At 46.0% G+C, this 25,660-nt stretch overlaps 1 protein-coding gene across 2 annotated transcripts in view; it reads left to right on the forward strand.

The window, feature by feature from the left end:
• The window catches only part of GAREM2 (GRB2 associated regulator of MAPK1 subtype 2), a 475,556-nt gene that overhangs the window by 347,055 nt on the left and 102,841 nt on the right, over window positions 1-25,660 (forward strand). For both annotated transcript variants that reach the window (XM_069605575.1, XM_069605576.1), the window contains exon 3: window positions 6,066-6,196. In XM_069605575.1, the coding sequence (XP_069461676.1) occupies window positions 6,066-6,196 (131 nt within the window). The remainder of the gene's footprint in view (window positions 1-6,065; window positions 6,197-25,660) is intronic.

The raw sequence follows: 25,660 nt of genomic DNA on the forward strand, positions 1-25,660 counted from the left end.
GCTCTGGCTGCCACTCCTTTTGTACACTCTCACGTGGATAACTGGGCCTGACACCGCGAGACGAGAGACACCCGCGCACCTGCAGGGAGCCGGTCTGTGATTGGTTGGGGGCGGTTTGCACTTCCACTCCCTCATGAAAATGGCGCGGCTGACTGCCCCACAGTCTCTCTGACCGCTACCCGCGGCCCATCACTGCAAAGACCCTGTGAAACCAGCCCTACTGTGACGAGTCCACACAGACCAAGAAGAACCCTAAGCCACGACTACACACTCAACCCGAGAAGATGGAGTAATGAGGCTAAGCCTCAGTATCCAATGATCACCGCTGATGGATAAAATCTATCAGCAAGAAGAAGACAGCCAGCCCCAAGGTTTCTAGCACCTTACTTAAATAATGACTGGCTGCCATTTTGAGAGCAGCTGCTGCAAATCCCTCCTCCCTCCATCAAACGTAGAGCCCAAAGCGAGCCGTCAGCTCACCTCCAGCACAGCACCTCGCATAACCCGTTTGAAGTCGGGGCGCCATGCGTCTCAGCTCCATAAACTTTCCTCCTGGAGTCAGGGGCCACTGGTGCTCAAGGAAAGGAACCCGGTAGAGTACACGGGTCACCACAAGGGGGGATTGGAGTGTGGCATCCCACGGGCGCTTCAAAGGTTTCCTCCACTGCTTTCCCATGTAATACCCCTTTCCCTACAAAACAGGACCAACCAACCAAATGTGCATTCTGTTGACAACATGTTCAAGGTGCAGTGTGTGCATCAGTGGTCGAAGTGAGCGGGAACGGTCGGGAGCAGCGTTCCACTACTTTATTGGTACACTTCGATCACTGGTCTGCATATATACTAGAGCAGCGTTTACTGGTTGGCGGGACAGCATTTCATGATTTACTCTCCAACTAGCCTACTGGTCTTTACCATTACCCCTACCCAATGAAAGGGGCAGTGATCAGTGCTGCCCTCTGCACCAACCCCCGCCTTCCACCCCTGACTGAACTTGTTGTGACCTAAGGAAAGGGAAAGAAAAGGGAAGAGGAGGAGGTGATGTAGGAACTGCATTTTCTTTGAAGAGTGAACGCTAATCGCCACCATTGCAAAGGATACCAACCTAAGTAAAAAATGTTTATTGTGTTTATAGGTTAATAAATAGTATCACAATTGAGCTGTTCAACTCCAGGTCTCAAGGGCCGAATCCATGCTGGGTTTTCAGGATACCCCTCATTAATATTCATGAGATAAATTTGCATACAATGATTCTAAATGTTTGCACAGTTCTCATCATGAAAACCAGTGGTGGAAATGGAAAAAATGTAAAGGGGGGGTCCCACGAGGGCCGTGGTGGGGGTGGAGTTTGGAGGTAAGGGCGTAGTCCCGAGGGGGCGGAGTTCCGAGGCGGCAGAGCTGGCAGCTGGACTCCACTCAAAGGAAATGTTCAAAATAATAGTTTAGAAATTGTGCAATTTCTTTCATGCGGCTTCTTTCCAAACTCTGCACTTTACATCAATGACACTTGAAATCACTTCCATGGCAGTGGTGCACCCAAAGTGCTGTGTGCAGTGATTTCTAGAACAATAAGGGATCCATAGAGACGCCCTACCGTAGAAGGCTACCAGGATAGCTCAGCAGGTTGAGAGACCATTGCTGAGATGTTATATATTCAAAACTGGTTGTTAGTCTTATGACTTTTTGCAATTCCTTATAAAGAAGGAAGTGCTATAGGATGTGTTTGGCCAGGGGATGGGATGGGCTGGTCGCTTGCTTAAATTCCAGTCAGAGGTGGGGGTATTTATGCCCCTGAAGTGAAAATCAAAAGTTGGCTCCGATGAACCCACAGTTAAAATAACTGCTGTCAGCTCAACAGAAGCATTGATTTGCGATTAACCAGTTTGACGAGCATATAACATCTTTATAAATATAAACTGCGATAAAACACAAAGCAAGGGGCACACACATTACTGAGTATTGGTGTGGCAGCCTGACAAAAAAAAAAAAATCTAAGAAAACTAGTGAACTAGTGAATGCAAGCACATTTTTCAGTTTGGAAATTACTTTTGTTTTTCTATGGAAGTGTAAAATGCACATTTGGAAAACAACAGTGTGCCCAGCATGTAGGTGGCCTGCTTTCTATGGTGATCGCCCCCGCCCCAGGGATATTCATGGCCCTTTGATACCCCTTTGGTGTCCCTTTCAGGCCAGAAGAAAGTAAACGGGCTGAGCAAATAGAACCTGCATACGCACGAATGATGGCCCGTGAAAAGAGCACAGCGCAGATTACATCGCCGAGCCCCCAGCTTGTCTCTGTACAGCCTGCTCAGGGCTGAGGCTGGCCAGGACCAGGCCCGTTGGCCAGCGCTGACGAAACCCCATCAGGTCTCCGGCCCGCGAGGCCTGGAGTTGGCCAAACCTGAGTCTTGCGGTTTGGCATTGCAAATTGTGGGGGGAGCCACTTAATGTATGCCTTGTGTAGCTTTTCACGAAAAGAGTGCTTTGACAAAAATTAAACAAGCAAAACTTTAGTCAAAGTAAACTTCCAATATTTTTCTAACGAAAAAAATGACTTTGAACTGCAGAATTCATTTTACTTCTATTTTAGAACAAGCAGTCCAGTTCGACTCTTGGGATGTCGCTAAACAGCACCCAGATGCCTTTGGGCTTGGTGCGCTATATACATTGCTAAATAAATAAATAAATAAACCTGTGGGTCCAGTGGCGGTTTCTTGAATTTTCAAGCGCCAGTACGTTTCTTCATCCCGCTGCCCCGCGCAGGCTTGTGCTGAAAATTGACTACACCTAGATAGAGTGACTGGGCCAGACATGTGTGGAAATTAATTGGCTGCACGTGGCATGCTATATGCTGACTATACCAGGTAGATGATGGCATTACCGGGGCATTTGAGTCTGCACCTGCCATATGACAGCCACAACCTATTGGCTTTGCCAGTGCTTGTTTTTCTGAGCCATGGTGGAAGGAGCCGCAGTAATTAAGGAGAGAGAGAATGTCTGTATGATGAAAATGGAGTGGGCTCCTTGTCCTACCCGTTGGATTTTGAATCACCCAGTATTGGAAATATATGTGACATGAGGCCCCCTGGGGAGGGATTCGTCAATTACTAGCGCCAATGCCAAGCTTTTACCAGATTGCACATGAGCAATGGTCCGGCCGGGCCGCTCGGAGGGCAGGAGACCAACCAACCGGGCTCCGCCTCTCTTTCAGACATACACGCCGGTCCTCGTGTTTAGCTGCGGTACGATGGAGGCGTCTTCGAATGAGTCGTCCCCAGAGGGTCCGACTCAACCAGGGCTCAAGTCGAGGGCGCACGCGGGTGGACGGAGTCCCCCCACCTTTTTCAGAAGTCCCCCCACTTTTTCCAGAGATTGGTATGTTAATTAGTCCCCCCACTTTTGTTTTAGTTTAGGACTTGACTACCGCACTTAGCCATGTTCTTCCCCATGCCCTCCTTCAGAGTATCAGGATTGGGGTGGAGGTGGGGGGAGAGGGGAGGGCAGATATAGCAAAACAGTCAGGAGTTTTCTGGATGGGATGCGTCAGCAAAGGGTAGTCCTCAAAGAAAGCATCCAGTTTGCTTTTTCTGGCCACATCCTTAGGGTTATGGTATATATTGAGGAAGAGGGTCTTCCACAATTGTGGGACCCTGAAGTGGTGCACAATGTTGGGGCCTTCTCCATGAGCTAGTGGGGTGCCTCAGCATTCAGGGGGCAAGAACCCACCAAGGTACACCTCCAGACACCATTCAAATGTGTTTTGCTGTTTGTAACACTTGGGTATAGGCGCGGTATAAATGCATATCATGAGGGAGCGGGTCATTATTCCGTGGCCACTATGCCACGGTAAATGTCCCACAACAAAGGGGTCACCCAATTGGACAGCACCGCAGGGCCAAAAAACGTGTACCATCACAACACCAGGGCCTGAGAGGGGAAGTGATGCGTGCCGTGCACAGTAAGCGCAGTTGGGAGGGGCACACAGGTGATGTAGCCTGCTTGGGGTGGAGGGCCTGGGTATTGACTGGGGAGCCAGGAGAGGTAAGGGGGCACCACCAAGGCAGGCCAATCCTTGGATTAGTATTCTGTGGAAATGTGGCCTGCGGAATGGTGACCACGGTCCGTTCATGACCAGTAATGATGGTTTCATGGAGTTCCAAAATACCACCAGAAGCAGGGGTGGGCTGAGAACCAAAAGAGGCCCTGAAAAAAAAATGTTCAAAGTGGCCCCATATTACACATTTTCAGCGAGCCCAACCCTTTTACTGTGAGAAAATGTGAAAATAAAATAGGTCACCACACAAAAGAGGCCAACCGGGACATTTCCAGAGTTCGCTATAGGCCAGGCCGACTTCCACCGGTGGGCGCTCGTATCATGCGGTGGTCACAAACCCATACCTGCCCAATTCTGCCGGTGGATCCTGGCAAAGGCAGGTGCCAATGTCTGAAATGATATCCCTCAAAACGAGATGCAAGTGGCAGGAGAACACCCCTGAAATTGATCATCGGTTGATCTTGGCCTCTGATATGAGAGCCCCCTGTATTTCACGAGTCCGCATCCTGTGACAGGGCCTACTTACCTTTTCATCCTTCCGAGGCTGGTAAAAAAAGAAAAACTACCATGCAAAAAAGGGGGTAATAGCACGTGTTACGGAACGAAATGTGTATGTGGTTGTCTGCGTCCTTCAAAGGTGCCTGCATTGGGCTGCAAAAGCCATGTATACAATGGTGCTTCCATCATAAAACAATGACAGTTTTCAAGAGCAAAATGCATGTTTTTCAGCTAGTTTAATACCCACAAAGCATTGCTCAGTGGCTCAGAACCACAGGTGAACTTCCAGAGGTGCCTGGCTCTGTGGCAGGTGTCTCTTGTTAGTTAAAATGTCCTCCTTTGCTCTCATATTTCAGGGTGGGCTGTTTTCAAGGATTTTAAAACCCACCATAACATGGATGGTGTTAGCTAAACATAAACCAGTGTTCCAATCGCAAGGATGTCACACTAATATATATCTCCCACTGATATTCCTAATGAGGGTGACACCTGTGTGTGGTTATTTGCATCTTTGCGAGCTGTCTGCCTTGGGTTGACAAAGCTGTGTGTCCAGTAGTTCTACCTTGTAAGACAAAGACACTTTCCTGGAGCAGAAGGCATGCCTTTGAGCTCATCTGCATACCCACAATGCATTGCTCAGAAGTTCTGAGCAGGAAGTGAACTTTCAGCGATGGCTGCTGGGTGGTGCTTTGGCATGTGTGACTTGTTAGCTGGAATTATGTTCTCGACATACATTTAGCACAAGCAGGGATCTAAATTGCCTGTTTGTGTTGATTTTAAAAAGGGATATCGACTGTATCCATCCAAAATCCTCTCCTCAAGTCCCCTCTCTCTTCTAGCAACTTGTTCAAATGCTTTAACTACATCATAGCAGCACAGGAGAGAACCTCCTCTAAGTGCGCTCGGGAAACACCAGAAATAAAATGACAAAGTAATTAAGATCAGTCTGAGTTCTTGTTGCTGTGTACAGATTGTCCACTTCCCTGCTCACCCAGGGCCCGATTCGTTGAATCTTTGCACCGTTCAAAGTGACTTGCACTGCTAAAAAGTGACTTTGCACTGCCGACACAAACCCTGATTCATGGAACTGTGCAACGTGTATTTTTGCAGGGCAAAGTCAGTGCAAAGTTATTTTTGCTGTTCAAAATGAACTTTGCCCTGCAAAAATACACTTTGCACAGTTCCATGAATCGGGGGTTGTGCCGGCAGCGCAAAGTCACTTTGAACCGTGCAACTAACTCCATGAATCGGGCCCATAGTGTCTCCCCTCACATGAGCATCTTCCCTGGGCATGGAGTGAAGGATCATGGGAGACTCCTGTCACGGCTCTGCAAGATCCTTGTTGTGTAGAGGGGATAGATACATTGTTTCCATTTTCCCGCTCTTCTTGTATAACAAGTCCTTTATTGATCAATGAATGCAGTACATTTGTTCTCAAAAATGTGCACTTAAAACTAAAAAGAAAAGTTCACAAAAATGTAATGTAAAAATTCCTTTTTTAAAAATCTTTCAGGGAAGTTTAAGCTGCTGGAACAAGATCGGGACGTCCGGGAACCGGTCCAGTATTTCAATAGCGTGGAGGAAGTGGCCAGCGCGTTCCCAGACCGCGTCTTCGTCATGGAGGCCATCACGTTCAGCGTCAAGGTCAGCATGTGAGTGAGAGCGAGCGAGTGAGTGAGTGAGTGAGTGAGAGGCTGGAGACCCTTTAATGGTGCTTAATACAATCCGTAGTATCCTTATGCCCAATATCTTTAAAAATGGCGAGGACCACCCACTCTGCCTTGTTGGCTGGGGCGCCAGCGAATCACAGCCTCGGACTACTTTACCGCCAATGTAAAAAATCGCCGGCCTGGTCTGTGGCTTGGTAGGGACATAGGCAGCCGGCCTGAGCACCAATGTTTCCAATCCGTCAATGAGATGTTTGGGGGGTGGATGGGGGAATGCACGGCCCCTTACTTTTCAGGTCCATTCACAGATATTGATGTTCTAGAATACACAGGGTCACACTGGGATAAAAAAGGAATGGGGACCCGCAAAAAATGTGACCTGCATGAACGAATCCAAATGTGTTACTTTCACAGAGTACTTACTACCTGGTTATGAGATTTATTGGGAATATTTGGGGTAAAGGGTGCTTTTTGAAGCTCAATGTCTAAGTAACATTAGTTAAAACAGGGAGATGGGCAGTGTGCTAAGCCATTTAAGTGGACCACACTGGCCAAGAATACTGACCCCTCTCTAGCCTGCCGGGCATTGCCCTATTGCACATTTGGGGAGTCCGAGCCTAGAAGTGGCCTCTACTTTAAGCAAAATAAACTTCTAACGTTGAGTCACAAGGGACTTGCCACCAAGCTGTAAATGGAAAATACTTCTGAAATCGCACTGCTTGATGATTGCCTATACGCGCGAGGCCGGTGGTGCGAGATTGCAGTTTATGAGACGTATACATGTTTCAATAATCTGGCCTTCAACTTGTGACAGCGTAACATTTATATTTTGTTTAGATTCAATATTTATTTGTATTTTGAAAAAAGAAACAGTCCCAGCAGTTTTATTGCATTCTCTTTCAGTTTGACACTTTCCATTATTTACAATTGCTTGGTACTTCAACATGTTTCGATTAAAAAAACTGTGCTTCTTCAGGCCCATGAGCCTATTGTATAGCTCCACCCTTATTCTGATATTCAGCAATGTGTCGTATCAGCGGATCATTCTCTTCTAGCAACCCCAGAAATATCTCCTGGTTGATTATGGCCATCCCTCGATACTCCTCAGGCACAAAAGTAGCCGCTCACCGAACAGTGAACGATGGAATAATGCCCAATGTCAATCACGGTACTGAACTTTGGACTTGAGTTTGGGGTAGTTTCTTGAGACAGCGGTTTCGAAGGACGATCTGATTAGTGTTGTGCCAGAGAAATTACAAGTGCGAGGCCTTGACCAAACATCCTGAATTTGCTAACGGAGAATGATCCACTGATACGATACATTGAATAAGGGGCGAGCCAATGTACTCATGATGAGACATCAGGAACATTGAACAGACATAAATAAGATCCACATTATGATGCGAGAGTGGATGTGGGAGCAGGCGCCTATATGGGGTATGTAAAGGTTGTCGAGAAAGGAGGATCACAGATAAGAGATGCACCCAGGAAAGTGGTCAGAGGGCAATACCATAGATATATTTGAAGATGAGGAGTAAGAACTCGAAGAGACAGAGACTTCTGCGTAGTCGTGGTATGTGAGGTGAGAAAGATTTTGGTAGGTTGTAGAGCAATAGTTTAGATTGTTGAGGGCAAGGGTAGAGATCAGAATTTTAGCTCAGTGGTGCGTGACATGGGGGCTGACGTTCTTTATATTGAGACGGTTAATCCTGGTATAAGTGGTAGTAGCCATTATGAACTGCTGGCGTCTTCGTCGCTGTCAAAGAGAACACCAAGCTGGTGAGCAAGGAGGTCAGGAGTGAAAGACATGGGAGAGTGTTGGTTAGGCTTGGTGGCTGGGAGAAAGGTGACGTAGGGCCACCCAGTGATGGGCAGGTGTGAGGCTGCCAGTTATGCATTCAGAGATAGCAGGGGTCAAGGAAGGGATGGAGAAGGAGATCTGAGAAGAGATTGCTGAGAGAGGATGTGTAGAGGGTGAAGAGGAGTAGGCCGATGACTGATCCTTGAAGGAAACCCGCTAGGTGTTAAAGTTCCATGATATGGAGAAGAAGGGGGTCAAGAGAGAGCATGTCACCCTTTAAAGGACTGTGTCCTTAAGGCCGAGGGAGGAGAAGGTTTGCAGGAGGGAGGGATGGTCCACAGTGTCAAAGGCCGCTGAGTGGTTGTGACAGAGGAGGAGGACGACGAGAGGGTGAACATGATGAGTAGTGGTTATGACATTGGAGAAATGGGTAGAGAGCAGTTTCTTTGGCGTGTTTACTCAGGAAATCGAATTGGAGAGAGATCACAGAGTGTCTGAACCCCCAGGTGTTTGACAATACGGTTAAAGACAGCTCGCTCAATGAATTTGGGAGTTTAGGGCGGAGACAATCTGTTTCACTGATTTCATGCTGGTGGTAAAATGACTGCTGGTGGCACATGCGTTGGCACCGCTTCACAGTCCACAGAATGCTACCTTATGACCCCCATATTCTTAGAGATCTACCCTCACTAGTAATCTAGCCATCAAGGTGGCCATAGAGGTGCTCGCAGCCATGCCATCGCCCTACCACACGCGTAGAGGTCCAACAAAGAAAGCAACCATACAAGAAGCATTGTCTTTCTACGTGCTTAAACATCATTAATGTTCTCCGAATGGAGAGGGTCTCCTTCCCTACTCATTTTGCAAAGATCTAATAAACATACTCCCCCCCCCCACGCCTCCAGGCCCACATACCCCAAGAGCTAAGTTACCATACTCTACATCTGTTGGCATAAGCCCCCACCCCTGCCTTGCCTTGACAATGGGCTTGTGCTGAATGCTCGTTTTGCATACACTCTACCCTCCATCATGATCAGAGCTTTGCACCGATGTATAATTCAACTAATGTATATTACAAAATTAAGTGCATTGCATGTATAATGTATAGCTATGATGGCCAGTCTTAGTGGATCCATGCCTGATGGTTCAGCTTAGTCCCCTGTCTGTGTTTAATAATGGTTGTTAACAGAGATCACTTATTCATGTCTGGATGGGGCCAGTACAACCCCCACGTCGTCAATATCAGACTCGCCCGCTCAGTTCTACAGTTCAAGAAGGAGCTGAAGACCCTCCTCTTCAAGGCATGGCTCCTCCCTAACACCTAGGTCCACCCTCCCCCCACTCTCCACCATAATTGAGACTGGGTGATCTGATCCCCAGTGTTTCCTCCCCTGCATGCTTGTAGATCCATTGCTGACAAAGTTCCCAACTTCCCACTCTCCTTTTGTGAGCTCCACACTCCCTTGTTTTTTCCGCTCCCCTCGCCATATTCTTCCCCTTATGATTGTAAAGTGTTCCCGTTGCTTCTCAAAGCTATGTCTGCACTCAATAAGTAGTCTAATAATGATCGAAGACCCCCCACCCCCCAATTCAGGCTCTAGAGTGTTCTGGCCTGCCCATTAACCACCCAGCTCAAAGGTTTGTTTGGGGAAAAATCAGGGGTGGCAGAATTGACCATCCCTATCAAAAACAAATAATCAAAGGTGGTCACAACCCGGAATTTAGCTCTGCTGTTGCCATGAACCTTTTACGTGATCTTCATGGTTTCCTAAATGTCCATCTTGGTGTTCAAGACCTCCAGACAGAAGGTCACACATAAAAGGACTGCAACCGGTATGGCGTGGTGAGTAAGGGGCCTCTGGAAGACAAAGAGAGGGAGAAAGTAGGACGAAGAGAAAGTGGTGTAAGGGGAAGTGAGGTGGAAGGTTGAGAAAAAGACAATGTGGAAGGGAGGGAACAAAGCAAGGAAAGGCATAGAAAGGAAGGTAAGAACAAAAAGGAAGAGTTGATAGGGAGGGAAGGAAGGAGCAAACGATGGAGGAATGAAGGAGTAAAAGATGGAAGGAAAGAAAAACTATGACCAAGAGATTAAAAGATATGCCAGGAAACACAGATATTATCCTTGCAGTAGTTCATGTTGACCAGAGCCTCCTCAAAGTTGTTCAGGTGGAGCAGACCCTCCTCACATCACTTCAGTTGGCCTCAGATCCTCCTCACAATAGCTCAGGTGAAGCAGATCCTTCTCGCAGTAGTTCAGTTAGCCCAGATCCTCATTGCGATAGCTCAGGTGGAGCAAATCCTCATTGGAATAGTTCAGGTGGATCAGATCCTCCTTGCAGTAGTTCAGGTGAAGCAGATCCTCCTCACAGTAGTTACGGTGGAGCAGACCCTCCTCGTATCACTTCAGTGAGCCTCAGAGCCTCCTCGCAATAGCTCAGGTGAGGCAGATCTTCCTTGCAGTAGTTCAGGTAGCCCGGATCCTCATTGCAATAGTTCAGGCAGAGCAGATCCTCCTCACAGTTGTTCAGGTGGAGCAGACCCTCCTTCCAGTTGTTCAGGTGTAGCAGACCCTCCTCGCATCAGTTCAGTTGGCCTCAGATCCTCCTCGCAATAGCTCAGGTGGAGCAGATCCTCCTCACAGTAGTTCAGATAGCCCAGATCCTCATTGCAATAGCTCAGATGGAGCAGATCCTCCTCGCAGTAGTTCAGGTAGCCCAGATCCTCATTGCAATAGCTCAGGTGGAGCAGATCATCCTCGCAGTAGTTCAGGTAGCCCAGATCCTTATTGCAATAGCCCACGTGGAGCAGATCCTCCTTGCAGTAGTTCAGGTAGCCCAGATCCTCATTGCAATAGCTCAGGTGGAGCAAATCCTCCTCGCAGTAGTTCAGGTAGCCTAGATCCTCATTACAATTGCTCAGGTGGAGCCGATCCTCCTCGCAGTAGTTCAGGTAGCCCAGATCCTCATTGCAATAGCTCAGGTGGAGCAGATCCTCCTCGCAGTAGTTCAGGTAGCCCAGATCTTCATTGCAATAGCTCAGGTGGAACAGATTCTCCTTGCAGTAGTTCAGGTAGCCCAGATCCTCATTGCAATAGTTCAGGTGTAGCAGATCCTCCTTGCAGTCGTTCAGGTGGAGTAGATCCTCCTCGCAGTTGTTCAGGTGAAGCACATCCTCCTCACAGTAGTTACAGTGGAGCAGACCCTCCTCGTATCACTTCAGTTAGCCTCAGATCCTCCTCGCAATAGCTCAGGTGAAACAGATCCTCCTCGCAGTAGTTCTGTTAGCCCAGATCCTCATTGCAATAGTTCAGGGAGAGCAGATCCTCCTCACAGTTGTTCAGTTGGAGCAGACCCTCTTCGCAGTTGTTCAGGTGGAGCAGACCCTCCTTGCATCCATTCAGTTGGCCTCAGATCCTCCTCGCAATAGCTCAGGTGGAGCAGATCCTCCTAGCAGTAGTGAATCCCAGATACTCATTGCAATAGCTCAGATGGAGAAGATCCTCCTCGTAGTAGTTCAGGTAGCCCAGATCCTCATTGCAATAGCTCAGGTGGAGCAGATCCTCCTCACAGTTGTTTAGGTAGCCCAGATCCTCATTGCAATAGCTCAGGTGGAGCAGTTCCTCCTTCAGTAGTTCAGGTGAAGCAGATCCTCCTCACAGTAGTTACGGTGGAGCAGACCCTCCTCGCAGTTGTTCAGGTGGAGCTGACCCTCCTCGCAGTTGTTCATGTGAAGCAGACCCTCCTCACAGTTGTTCAGTTGGAGCAGACCCTCCTCGCAGTTGTTCAGGTGGAGCAGATCTTCCTCGCAGTAGTTCAGGTAGCCCAGATCCTCATTGCAATAGCTCAGGTGGAGCAGATCCTCCTCGCAGTAGTTCAGGTAGCCCAGATCCTCATTGCAATAGCTCAGGTGGAGCAGATTCTCCTCGCAGTAGTTCAGGTAGCCCAGACCCTCATTGCAATAGATCAGGTGGAGCAGATTCGCCTCGCAGTAGTTCAGGTAGCCCAGATCCTCATTACAATAGGTCAGGCGGAGCAGATCCTCCTAGCAGTAGTTCAGGTGGAGTAGATCCTCCTCGCAATAGCTCAGGTGAGGCAGATCCTCCTTCCAGTAGTTCAGGTAGCCCAGATCCTCATTGCAATAGTTCAGTTGGAGCAGATCCTCCTCACAGTTGTTCAGTTGGAGCAGACCCTCCTCGCCGTTGTTCAGGTGGATTAGACCCTCCTTGCATACATTCAGTTGGCCTCAGATCCTCCTCGCAATAGCTCAGGTGGAGCAGATCCTCCTAGCAGTAGTTCAGGAAGCCCAGATACTCATTGCAATAGCTCAGATGGAGAGGATCCTCCTTGCAGTAGTTCAGGTAGCCCAGATCCTCATTGAAATAGCTCAGGTGGAGTAGATCCTCCTCGCAGTTGTTTAGGTAGCCCAAATCCTCATTGCAATAGCTCAGGTGGAGCAGATCCTCCTCCCAGTAGTTCAGGTAGCCCAGATCCTCATTGCAATAGCTCAGGTGAAGCAGTTCCTCCTTCAGTAGTTCAGGTGAAGCATATCCTCTTCACAGTAGTTACGGTGGAGCAGACCCTCCCCGCAGTTGTTCAGGTGGAGCAGACCCTCCTCACAGTTTTTCAGGTGAAGCAGATCCTCCTCACAGTTGTTCAGTTGGAGCAGACCCTTCTCGCAGTTGTTCAGGAGGAGCAGATCTTCCTCGCAGTAGTTCAGGTAGCCCAGATCCTCATTGCAGTAGCTCAGGTGGAGCAGATCCTCCTCGCAGTAGTTCAGGTAGCCCAGATCCTCATTGCAATAGCTCAGGTGGAGCAGATTCTCCTCGCAGTAGTTCAGGTAGCCCAGATCCTCATTGCAATAGATCAGGTGGAGCACATTCGCCTCGCAGTAGTTCAGGTAGCCCAGATCCTCATTACAATAGCTCAGGCGGAGCAGATCCTCCTAGCAGTAGTTCAGGTGGAGTAGATCCTCCTCGTAATAGCTCAGGTGAGGCAGATACTCCTCCCAGTAGTTCAGGTAGCCCAGATCCTCTTTGCAATGGCTCAGGTGGAGCATATTCTCCTCGCAGTAGTTCAGGTAGCATAGTTCCTCAGTGCAATAGCTCAGGTGAGGCAGATCCTCCTTCCAGTAGTTCAGGTAGCCCAGATCCTCATTGCAATAGTTCAGTTGGAGCAGATCCTCCTCACAGTAGTTCAGGTAGCCCAGATCCTCTTTGCAATGGCTCAGGTGGAGCATATTCTCCTCGCAGTAGTTCAGGTAGCATAGTTCCTCAGTGCAATAGCTCAGGTGAGGCAGATCCTCCTTCCAGTAGTTCAGGTAGCCCAGATCCTCATTGCAATAGTTCAGTTGGAGCAGATCCTCCTCACAGTAGTTCAGGTAGCCCAGATCCTCATTGCAATAGCTCAGGTGGAGCAGTTCCTCCTTCAGTAGTTCAGGTGAAGCATATCCTCTTCACAGTAGTTACGGTGGAGCAGACCCTCCCCGCAGTTGTTCAGGTGGAGCAGACCCTCCTCACAGTTTTTCAGGTGAAGCAGATCCTCCTCACAGTTGTTCAGTTGGAGCAGACCCTTCTCGCAGTTGTTCAGGAGGAGCAGATCTTCCTCGCAGTAGTTCAGGTAGCCCAGATCCTCATTGCAGTAGCTCAGGTGGAGCAGATCCTCCTCGCAGTAGTTCAGGTAGCCCAGATCCTCATTGCAATAGCTCAGGTGGAGCAGATTCTCCTCGCAATAGTTCAGGTAGCCCAGATCCTCATTGCAATAGATCAGGTGGAGCACATTCGCCTCGCAGTAGTTCAGGTAGCCCAGATCCTCATTACAATAGCTCAGGCGGAGCAGATCCTCCTAGCAGTAGTTCAGGTGGAGTAGATCCTCCTCGCAATAGCTCAGGTGAGGCAGATACTCCTCCCAGTAGTTCAGGTAGCCCAGATCCTCTTTGCAATGGCTCAGGTGGAGCATATTCTCCTCGCAGTAGTTCAGGTAGCATAGTTCCTCAGTGCAATAGATCAGGTGGAGCAGATCCTCCTCGCAGTAGTTCAGGTAGCCCAGATTCTCATTGCAATAGCTCAGGTGGAGCAGATCCTTCTTCAGTAGTTCAGGTGAAGCAAATCCTCCTCACAGTAGTTACGGTGGAGCAGACCCTCCTTGTATCATTTCAGTTCGCCTCAGATCCTCCTTGCAATAGCTCAGGTGAGGCAGATCCTCCTCGCAGTAGTTCAGGTGGCCTGGATCCTCATTGCAATAGTTCAGGCAGAGCGGTAACCCAGATCCTTATTGCAATAGCTCAGGCAGAGCAGATCCTCCTCACTGTTGTTCAGTTGGAGCAGACCCTCCTTGCAGTTGTTCAGGTGGAGCAGACCCTCCTCGCATCAGTTCAGTTGGCCTCAGATCCTCCTCGCAATAGCTCAGGTGGAGCAGATCCTCCTTGCAGTAGTTCAGGTAGCCCAGATCCTTATTGCAATAGCTCAGGTGGAGCAGATCCTCCTCGCAGTAGTTCAGGTAGCCCAGATAGTCATTGCAATAGCTCAGGTGAAGCAGATCCTCCTCGCAGTATTTCAGGTAGCCCAGATCCTCATTGCAATAGCTCAGGTGGAGCAGATCCTCTTCACAGTAGTTCAGGTAGCTCAGATCCTCATTGCAATAGCTCAGGTGGAGCAAATCCTCCTCGCAGTAGTTCAGGTAGCCCAGATCCTCATTACAATAGCTCAGGTGGAGCAAATCCTCCTCGCAGTAGTTCAGGTAGCCCAGATTCTCATTGCAATAGCTCAGGTGGAGCAGATCCTCCTTCAGTAGTTCAGGTGGAGTATAACCTCCTCGCAGTAGTTCAGGTGGAGAAAGCCCCGGCTTGAAAGGGGGCTGCCTTTATTGAGAGAATGCCTACAGGGCACTCAAAGAATGGGCAGATATATTGCTAAGACGCTTGAAATGGAAAGGTCCCACAGGCCACAGTTGAGGGAAGAGTAGGGAAGGGGAAATCTCCTGGCGGGGATGGCTTCCCAGAAGAGTGCTACCAAACATCGAAGCTCAAGTATGTGTCACGATTCGCTCCCTTCACTCCAATTCCCACCACTTGGGGGCATGATTTGGGTTTATTCCCTACTGGACTTTCCTTCCGAACCTTATGCTACAGTGCTGTGATGAATTGGGAACACTAAATCCTTATTTTCCAAGCTACTTCCCTTCCGGATCCATTCCAGGTTTTTGGCAGCCAGCATGCTGCTTTAATCAAATGACTGTGCTTCCCAGAATGCCTGGCACACTGCTTCATCTCCACCCTTGCAGGACAAGGTTGGGTGGAGGATAGGCAACACCTGTGGCTACAGGTGCCGCAAGCAGCACACCTGAGGCGTGTGCTCATTAAACAGCTTTAAAAGCCTTAGTTTGCTTCAGTCCAGCGCTGTCATTGATGCAGTGTTCCTGTTTGTGACTGGTCCCTTGTTCCTGGTTCTTAGCTCTGTGCCTAGTTTGTATTTCTTGTTCCTTATCCCTGGATTTCGAATTTAATGTGCTTAATTGTGTTTTCTGCTTCTTAAATTCCCTTTCTGCCTTCCTCTGTTTGCAGGCAGCATTTGTCAGTGCTCTCAATTTTTTGGTGCAGCCAAGTTTCCCTGTGTTCTATATTTCTTGGACTTTGCCCTTTGTTGCTGTAAATCGTGGTGCTTTCGTCTTTCCTCTTTATAGATTTAGCTTCCTGCCCTTTTCCTTGGATGGGTGGGGGAGGTTTGCCTTTGTAATTTCGTTTTCTCTGTTCCAGTTCCTTTACTTTGTCTTGGAATCCATTCCAGGCTTTCCTTTGCACTTCTGCATTTATTTCCCATTGATTGTTAAGTGTGGTGTGTTGTTGTAGCTAGCTCCTGTGTAAATGCCTATGTTTTCCTCACTATTCTGTAATCACTATTCCTACTTGCCCCTTGTCTTGAGTCTTATGTATTTAGTTATCCTCCCATTGGTGTTATAGCCGTTCTGGGTCCCTGTTTGATCAACTGGGTTTGTGGGCTTTGCTGACATTCAAGTGGTATTTCCCGTCCTTGTGAGTACTTTTTTTAAGTTACCTTATTCAATACCGTCAAGAGTGTTAGCTTACAGATCCTGTCGCTGCTTGCCCTCTACGTGGGCTTAGCGCTGTCAGTACCTGTAATAGCAATTGTGGGTAAGGAGCTTGCTGACTTTCCTTGTAATCATAAGGAGCATCTAAGTGCTTACCCCACATCCCTTTTCATATATTTGTATTGTCACTCTATTTGCACCCTGGGTTTTAGTATACATGTGTCTTGGTTCCTGTGTGCATGTTATTTGACTCAAAGCTATTCACTGTGTGATCCTGTGCACATTTCCCTTGCCATATTCACTGCCTTTGTCCTCACCTGATAGTATGTCTGTCTTCTATGGGAAGTTTCTGAGACTTTCCTGGCTAGGGGTAGGTTGATTGAGAGAATGACAAAAGTGACAGTGATAATGAAGTTGGCGAAGGATGAAGAGCTTGTTTCGAGTTACAGTTCTGTATCACGCATTATTGTCTATGGGTAGATACTGGCAACAGTACTGGCAGACCCATTAATGAGGGTATTGTCTGGGCTGATAGTCAGGGAATAAACTGGTTTATGAAGGTTGGGAGCAGCGGACAATACAAGAGTCGTACTGGATTGGCAGCATTCGTCCCAGTTACAAAAATGTGTAGAAAAGAATGATATTTTACACAAACAACAATCTGGTTTCAGATTGGCTCATAGTACCGAAACAGCCATGATAGACCTGCAGACTCACATATTAAGCATCAAGGATTAAGATAAAACAGGCCTACTTATACTGCTTGACTTAACTGCCGCATTTATTTATTTTGTATTCTTGGCTTAATTGGATAATACAATTTTTGCAAGATTTTATTTATTTGTTGTGGTTTTTTTTTGTGAAAAAAGACTGCTTGTACTTCCTTGTCGGTGTGTCATTGTTCCCTTTTCAGGTTATTTTTCTGTTTCATTGGCTGTGATGACCATGGCCCTGGTTTCTAGTCAGAGGCTTTGGAAAAAGTTTACGACTACAATTGTTCGTAGTTGATATTCCTCTTATGGCTAGAATCTCATTGGTTACTGCCACATTTGATTTGCTGGACCACAAGCAACTCCAGTGGGTCCTTGATAAAGTGGCTAACTGCTCCCCAGTTGCCATTAAATGTCTGACTTCCTTCATCTCCGGGAGAAAATCCAAAATCCATTGGGGAGATAAATTCTCTCCAGAATTGCCTTTTGAATGTGGCGTCCCTCAGGGCGCTTGTCACTTCCCGCTATTGTTACAGGTGTCTCTGTATTTTGCTAGAGAGTATCGGAGCATTTTTCACCAACTGCGCTGACGACACCCAGATGGTGCTTAAACTTAGTGGGAGTTACAGCCATGCCTGCGCATGGTTAGGAGACATCTATAACATCATAGGGGCATGGATGCTGACGAACTGGATGTGCCTAAATGCAAAGAAGACAGAGCTTATGATCTTTGGCTCAATCCATGCAAGGCATAAGCTCAGTCCTCAGTACACGTCTTTTAACATCAAGGATTCGGCCATCCCAGTTAGAGATGAAGTGAAAACTCTAGGCATGACCCTGGAAGCGTCACTAGGTGCTGAGGCACAGGTAATGCCCTTACAAAAGAACTGGAAAGAAGAAAAAATGTGTGGATGCACTCCAAATTTATACACTTAGAAGTCAAAAGATACATTGAATTTAAATTTTAAACTTTTTCAAGGTGCAGGGGAGGAAAAGTGGATCTGGCACAGGTCCACTACTACAAATTTGTAAGGAGAAAAAGAAGGTCCAAATTCTGGAACCCTCCCGTCCCCTGCACTCTATTGCTAGTCCGTCAAAAAAACGGTTCATTAATTGTTCATATCAAAGTTTTTGTTCTTCAATAAGCATATTTTGAATATATGACTTTCAAATCATTATCTTCATAAAAAAATTCACTAATTTATTTGATTTGTATCACATTAGTTTTATAGCTGCAAAAGATCAACACAAAGGCACAAAGGATTGTGTAGGTAAATAAACAGTTAAGATGGCTGACGCTTTTCGAGAATCCATTCTCTTCTTCAAGAGCCACATTTCAGAACTGGTAAGTAAAAATAACTATGTTTAACAACAATCCCTGTGAATGGATATAAACTTTGTCCAATATATCAGAAACATTTTCAGAAAAATTAACAGTACTAAGTGATCACCTCTAACTATACACATCTAGGCAAACGACATTATGCATGGCAGAGTCAATTCAACATTTACGTGGTAAGCGTTAAAGGAAGGCTGACATAATCTTTGGGAAAACTCAATTCAGCATTTATGAGAAAATCGTTCGAGGGAGACTCAGATGTGTTTGTGGCTAATGAAAAGCCGCTGCCGCGATGTAATTTAAAATCTATACATCTGGATATAATCACAGAATGTCTCTCTCTGCAGTTGTAAAAAGAACAGTTATTCGTAAGTAGGAAAGAACCGTGGAATTGTGTAACTGACGTTTATAAAGCAGTCTACCCTATGTTCAGGCTTGATAGTTTGAGCAAATGCATAAAGTAAAATACCTTGCTGCTATTCGGTATCTGTTCCTTCTATTAATGGGAAGTGTTAATCTTTTCATCACATTAGGGGTAATGGACGAAGACCTATCATGCCTTTAATTTACGGTTTCCTATAAGGTACAGAGAATCGAATTAGATATTTGTAAATCTACATTTTTCGCACAAGTGCGCTTAGTCTTCTATTAATCAACATACCCTTCAGAGAGGATTATACTTGTGACTAGTAGTCAGTGTCCTTACATCCAGTATGTCTGGAAAATTAACGACATGCCCAATATAGTCTATGCGTTCAAGGGGTCCCTTAATGAAAGGGTCCAATGCTTTATGAAAAAGCTGTGCTCTCCTGCAAAAATCAAGACAAAAATCTAATTTAGGATGGGAGTCACGGGTAGGAGTACCTATTGATGCGCTAATTAGGGATGGGCGTTTGTCTGTGCAAAAATACCCTTACCTTCAATACCGCAAGCTCGGTGTGTGGGTAGTCTCTTTGGAACGCGCTGGAATGCGCAAGGACCTGACATCAAAATTGCAGAGCGGCAAGAAACTCTCTCCGCTTTCTGTGTCGGCTGTCTGTAAAGCGAAGTGTGGCGGTTGCCTAGGTGACCAAGAATGCTCAGGAAGGGTCTATCCGAATAGACCTCCTTGTGTTTATGTGACGGAACGGTGAAAATAGAAAATGGACTAATCAATAAAAATCCTCTAGGGAGAATCCTGGAAAATGCAGAGCGCCATGTTGGAATGCAGAGTGTCTCAAAGGAAGTAAATCAGAATTGTCGAAACGGTTAGACAAGCAAGATTATTCTCTAGCTAGTGCAGGTGATATATCCTAGATGTGTATTGTTGTAGGAGGTAATAAAGGCAATGTAGAATTAATAGAAACATGGTAGATGCACATAATATGCGTATGTTTAAAGTTTACGAGGGCCAAGGCTATTGTGAAACTACATTGCCTAAATCCATTAATTCCTCCTGAACATAGTCTGAGTAATGGTTACCGTTATTGTATATAAATGCTGAATTGATAATTGTCCCCACAGATGATAAATTGCAAATCATTCTAAGGCTTACTAGCAGTGACAACATTTCCTGCATTAAGTCTCATATTGTGGTGTGCCAGTTGAGCACAGCACAGACTTCTCCAAGTTTAACACAGATTCCACCATACATTCCTATCCGATCTCTGAAGTTTATATTGATGTTCTAGATATTCCCTTAAACATTTCCAAAGAGGAGTATATAGGTGGGCCGGTAAGACAAGTCCCGGACTACGGTAGATTTAACAGGTGTTCCACCTCCAGTTACTCTGTTGGAATTACAACATAAATTTGTAATGTCCCTTAAGATGCCCAAAGTCTCCATATACATAGGACCAGGTTGTGTATAAAAAAAGGGGCGTGATCACTAGTGTGCTATACGAAGCACCTTAGGGAAAATTCCTCATTAAGCCCTTTGGGGTTGAGGGTGTCAAGAAGATGAATCCAGTATTTTTCTCTGCGGGAGAGGATCGAGCGGTAATCCCCTCCCCTATAGGATTTCTTCACTATCTCTAAGATCTGAAATTTGATCTGAGCCACTGAGTGTTGATGCTCTGTGAAGTGTTTAGCCAATGGAGATTTAACATTCTTACATCTAATGTTAGACTTATGTTCATTGATTCCGTCTTTGACTTGTCTTGTAGTCTAGCCCACATAGAGTTTCCCACAAGGACATTTAATGGTGTAGATGGCACCTACAGAGGTGCAGGTGGAAAAGTCTCTCAGTTTGTGTTTCATACCCGTTTGTGGATGTGTTACTGTATCCCCCTTGATTACATTGTTGCAATTTGAGCAAATTAAGCAGGGGTAGGTACCATTTCTCCTAGTGCTCAAAAACAATTGTCTATCTTTAGGCATTTTCTCTGCTCTAACCAGTTTGTCTCTCAGGTTCATACCTCTCTTAAAAGCCATCATTGGTTGTTTTGGAAACAATCTTTTCAGCAGTGGATCACTTTGCAAAGTGCTCCAATGTTTCTTTATTGCCTGCCAACTTGAAAGCTTTGCCTGGAATATTTCGATATATGTAAAGAAACGGTGTTGTCTTATCCTTACTCTTGGGCGTCAGTCGATGTTCTTTACTTTTATTCAAGGATCTAGATTTAGCTTCTTCTAGCACAGATGGTGGGTATCCTCTTTTTTCAAATGTATCCAGTAGTTTGGTACATTCTGTATCCAGACCTGCTGGGTCCGAAATGATCCCCTTGAGCCTCAAAATCTGACTGTAAGGTGAGTTCTCTCTCATTGATTTCGGGTGAAAACTTGTGAAATGTAAGAGATTATTACCATCTGTTGGCTTGTGGTACACATTTGTGGCGATAGTATTGTCCTTGATTTCCAAACAAACATCTAGGAAATGGAGAGAGGGAGCTCCTATTTCCATGGTGAATTTGATGCTCTGGTGTACTGTATTCAGATAGTTAAGGAATGCTGTTAATTCCTCTGTTGTGCCACACCATATCCCGAAGATGTCATCAATAAAATGCTTCCACACAATGATCTTACTTGCCCATTCTGGTTTGTCTAGTACAAAGGTTCGCTCAAACTTGTACATAAAGGTGTTAGCATATACTGGGGCCATCGCTGACCCCATTGATGTCCCTGTTGTTTGGAGGTAAAATTTGCCTTGAAACCTAAAGTAATTGTTCTTAAGTATCAGATTTAAAAGTTGCAATATGAATTGTGGATCGCATCTTGTGGCTCGTGAGTCCAGTAGTAGCCAGTTGAGCGCTGAGATCTCATAGATGCAGTTGAGGAAGTCAGTTGTATATTACAAAAGAACTGCCAATACTACAATCGCCTACTTCGGTCCATTAGACCATATTTAAATGAAGAGAACACAGCAACCATTGCAAGAGCCAATATTTTATCATGGCTCGACAACTTAAATGCTTTAATGCTTGACACATGTAAAAGCTGCATGGCCAAGTGCCAAACAATTCTAAACAATTCGGTCACAATAATAATAAAAAGGCCATGGAGAGAGCATTTTACCAAATACCAAATCGATCTTCACTGGCTGGCAGTTGAAGAAAGAATCATTTTCAAGAGCATGACCTTGGCACACAGGTGCTTATTTGGACAGGCTCCAGGTTACCTTAAAGAAAGGATCACCTTGTACACACGTACAAGATCCCTAAGATCAGAAGGAAAGAACCAAATAAAAAGCACCCCATTCAAATGCTCACAGGGCATGGGCAGAGCTTTCCTAGTCAGAGTAGCCCTGATATGTAACAAACTCCCTGTCAAGCTAAGACGAAAAAGGAACTACCACAGCTTCAGAAAAAAGCTGAAGACCCATTTATTTAAATGAACCCACAATACAGTCAAAACTTGAAAAATAAATTGAAGATTAGGATAGATTTCCTTAAGAGTGGTTGGGCCTCATTACAACTTTCGGGAACGGTTTAACGGGCTCTGCTAATGCATGCGGACCCGTTAAACCCGTTCCGCGAAATTACGAGGTCCCCTTGCGGGACCCAGTAAGGACGCCTGGAAAGACCAGGCGTCGTTACCGGGTCCCGCGAGGGGAAGAGGTAGCTGACCCCCAAGGGGGGCTGAAATGGGAATGGGGAAGGTCCGGGCCCGGGTTCCTGGAGGGAGAAATTACCGGGACCTCCGAACTCAGAATGGCCCGGTAATTCCCCATTCAGGGAACCCGGACCCGGACCCGATTTTGGCGGCAGCCATGCCGCCAATAGCAGCATGGCTACCGCCAAAGTCGTAATGAGGCTCGTTGTCTTGGTCGTCTTGTATTCTCTGTTGTGCTCTTATGCCTGCAGGCTTTGGCGTGGTGAAAACCAATAAATAAATAAAGAATGAGGTTTGGTCACTGGTAGTGGTATAAGTGGACGTGTAAAAGGCCTTTGATAATGTTACATGTCCCGTCATGTTCAAGGCTATGGAAGACTTCGGCTTTGGAGAGTATCTTTTCAAGAATTTCAGAGTGTTGTACGTGAAACTGGAGGCAGAAGTAGTGTAGTGTAGAGTAGTGATCTCAATATATTTGTAATCACGTAGGGTACGAGACAGGTTTGTCCACTATCTCCACTGGTCCTTAACTTTGTGATTGAATTTTTGATGAAGAAATTCTGCAAGCAAGAAACGATCAAGGTGTGTAGTTGGAATGGCGAGCAGTTCAAGGACTTAGTGGTCTCTGATGAGGCTTTGATATTCGTGAGAGAGTCGGCGGGGTGTGCTCCGAAAACACTGGAAGTACAAGAGGAATTTAGGGGGGTGGCAACGTTGTAGAGTCATCAAGGGGTGGACCAAAACCGATCCTTTAGAATGACCAATGAAATGGCATGAGAACTCTTTCAAATCCCTGGGTGTTGTCTACCGGAAATAGAGTGAAAAGATATGTGAAACTGACGTGGACCCTGCACTAGCTCAAATAACACAATATCTCAACATTTAGGGTGTGTTAAATATATCATTGTGGGACAAAGTTCATGGCTTGAAAATGATTGCATTTCCAAGGCTGCAGTACTGAACTGAATGCATTCTTTTATAATATCCCCTGATGGATTCTGGGGGAAACTGTGATTGTTGCTTGCAGAATTCTTGTGTTAAGGGGGGTTAAGCTAGGTACCTGCCAATAGGGATGGATTCAATGTAAAGCACCTGTGGTTAGTTCAGTTGTTCCCTACTTTACGAGGTGGGGCAGAGTAAGCGATACCTGCCGGTGTGGGTTATTCTGGAGAGGGACATGGCATTCCCGATTCCACCTATCACAGTGGTTGACACAAAATGGTCTCGGGAGGATAGCTCAGGGGCAACGCGCTCAACTTGGAAGCAAGACGATGCAGTGCAACACCGGTTCTATCCCCGGGTCTGCTTAGAAACCTCTGGGTATTAAGAGCGTTATAAATAACTAATTAAAATGACAGAAAAGGGGAAGCTGTCAGCATGGCTTCTTCCAGCCATCGCTGACATTGGGAAAGAACGGGCAACAATGTCGAAAAAGGATAAATATATAACCTTAGAAATACTTATTTGTTATTCAAAGCAGTTGTGAAATTGACTCAATGGGGACCTGGTGGTGGACGGACGGTCCAACACACCTGCGATCTAGGTCGGAACCTGGTATGCCATTGCTGTGGGACAGTTTCCTTCTCCACCCCTCTCCCCTGAGAGTAAACATTATGAGTTAACCAGGGTTGAGGTTCAGAGCCTCCTGAACTAGCAACATATTTCCGGACGGTTGGAGGGAGCCTGCATCGGGTGCTGGCCCGGCTGTTAAGAGGGAAGAGACCATGGACTGAGTAACGGCAGGAAAAACTAAAAAACGAGATAAAGTGGCTTTTTTCAAACCAGAGGTGTTTGCGGGGGATTGAGGGGGTTATAGCCCTGGGTCTTTGGGTTGTAGATCCAGATAGAAGGTCAGGGGCTACAACCAAAAGGTTAGCTAGCTCCGAGGCCCGGCATTAGAGCAGCCCCAAATCTTTTTGCAGACATAGCAACACCCCTGCTTCAAACCAAAGTCAAAAGGCCCAAGGGAGTTATGGGCAGAGGAGGAAATGCAGGATGCCCCAAACGGCGTTCGGAAAGGCCTGAGGGACTTTGTGGCTGCAATGGAGTCTCTCCATAAACAGTGGACATCGTGGAGCGCATTGTCAATGGTGCGTGCAGAGGTGTGGCTATTGGAGGGCGGCCCAAAGTTTTGAAAAATGTCTGCAAGGAATCTCTGGGAGAGTTACAGAATTGGTAAAGTATCTACTTATGTTACCTAAGTCACAACACAATGTGCGCCAGTTGAGACTGGATTTATTTAGTCATAAGTAGTGTCCATTCGCGACACGTGTTTCGGCCTGTAGCCTTTTTCATAGTCTGACATGTACTTAATCATCCCAAAACAATGTTCATAACAAAAACAAAGAATTTACATCATCATAAATGCAAAAGTCAGAAAAGGTATTCACATATGCAAAAAATCATATAGTAAATTCAAGTTAAGTACATTTGCAAACAGTGTAAACCACAAAAGTAAATTATGGTATATCATAGTGGAGACAGAGATTCAGGTGGTTGGATAAGGGTAGGATGTGTTAGATGACATAGTTAATATAAAAAATGTCGAACATAAAGAGAATAGACAAAACCAAATAAGAACATAATTAGAATCTGCATTCCTTGTGAAATATGTCATAACAATTGGATATATCAAATGTATTTGATCTTGCACTGGATTCAATTTCACTGAGTAGTTAATATACACCTTATATCTCATTTTATCCATATTATTGAACTAGATATCACTTCTACCCAGGAGAAATAACTGACATCGCATGGGTCATTGTGACTTCCATATATATCATCGTTACATTTTGAAGTTGGATATGTCCCTTACCTAAAGGGTGAATAATATTTACTCTTCTTCAAAGGTTTCTGCAGAATCCAATCAATGGGTATAATCCCCTTATCTACAGTCATTACAAAAAAGGATATGGTGTTTACCACGGTGTCACATTACACGAGTGATCTGTGCAATACTCGTTTTATGTCCTACTTTCCCTACTTGTTATTACCCACCAATAAAAGATGTGCAGTTAGCCCGCGCTGTTAACTTAGTTGGCCACTGCATATCGTATTTATCGTGACCTTTATAATGTGTCTAGTAGTCAATGTTCCCTTGCCTTCTCCGGTCACATTACACATTTGCTTTATAACACATTTCTTCCTTTGCTGAGCCTTTTTTGCTTAAACCGTCCCACCCTCCACGTTTTCCATTATTATAACGCAATCTGCGTTTTCCGTTAATAGTTTAATATATAGTGCTGCTGAATCTTATATTGCCGTGTTGCAAGCCAGTCTCCGACATTACACTATCTAACGCTATCTAAGTTTGGGTTACTTTGCATAAGCCATTTACATTGCGGTACACTTATATGCTTTCAAGCTTAACTGTTGCTAAAATTGCGCCGCGCCTAAGGATTAAAAGTCGCTACGGTTGTCATGGGTGTAAAGACACCATTCTCGCCAGCTTACCTCCTCCATGGAGTTTCGTTCTCCTTACTTACCGCTATGTTTGAACACTCTTGCGGGCGCGATT

This window comes from Ambystoma mexicanum, chromosome 4p (genome assembly GCF_040938575.1).
Source record: "Ambystoma mexicanum isolate Mex_15411 chromosome 4p, UKY_AmexF1_1, whole genome shotgun sequence".
Classification (NCBI taxonomy): domain Eukaryota; kingdom Metazoa; phylum Chordata; class Amphibia; order Caudata; family Ambystomatidae; genus Ambystoma; species Ambystoma mexicanum.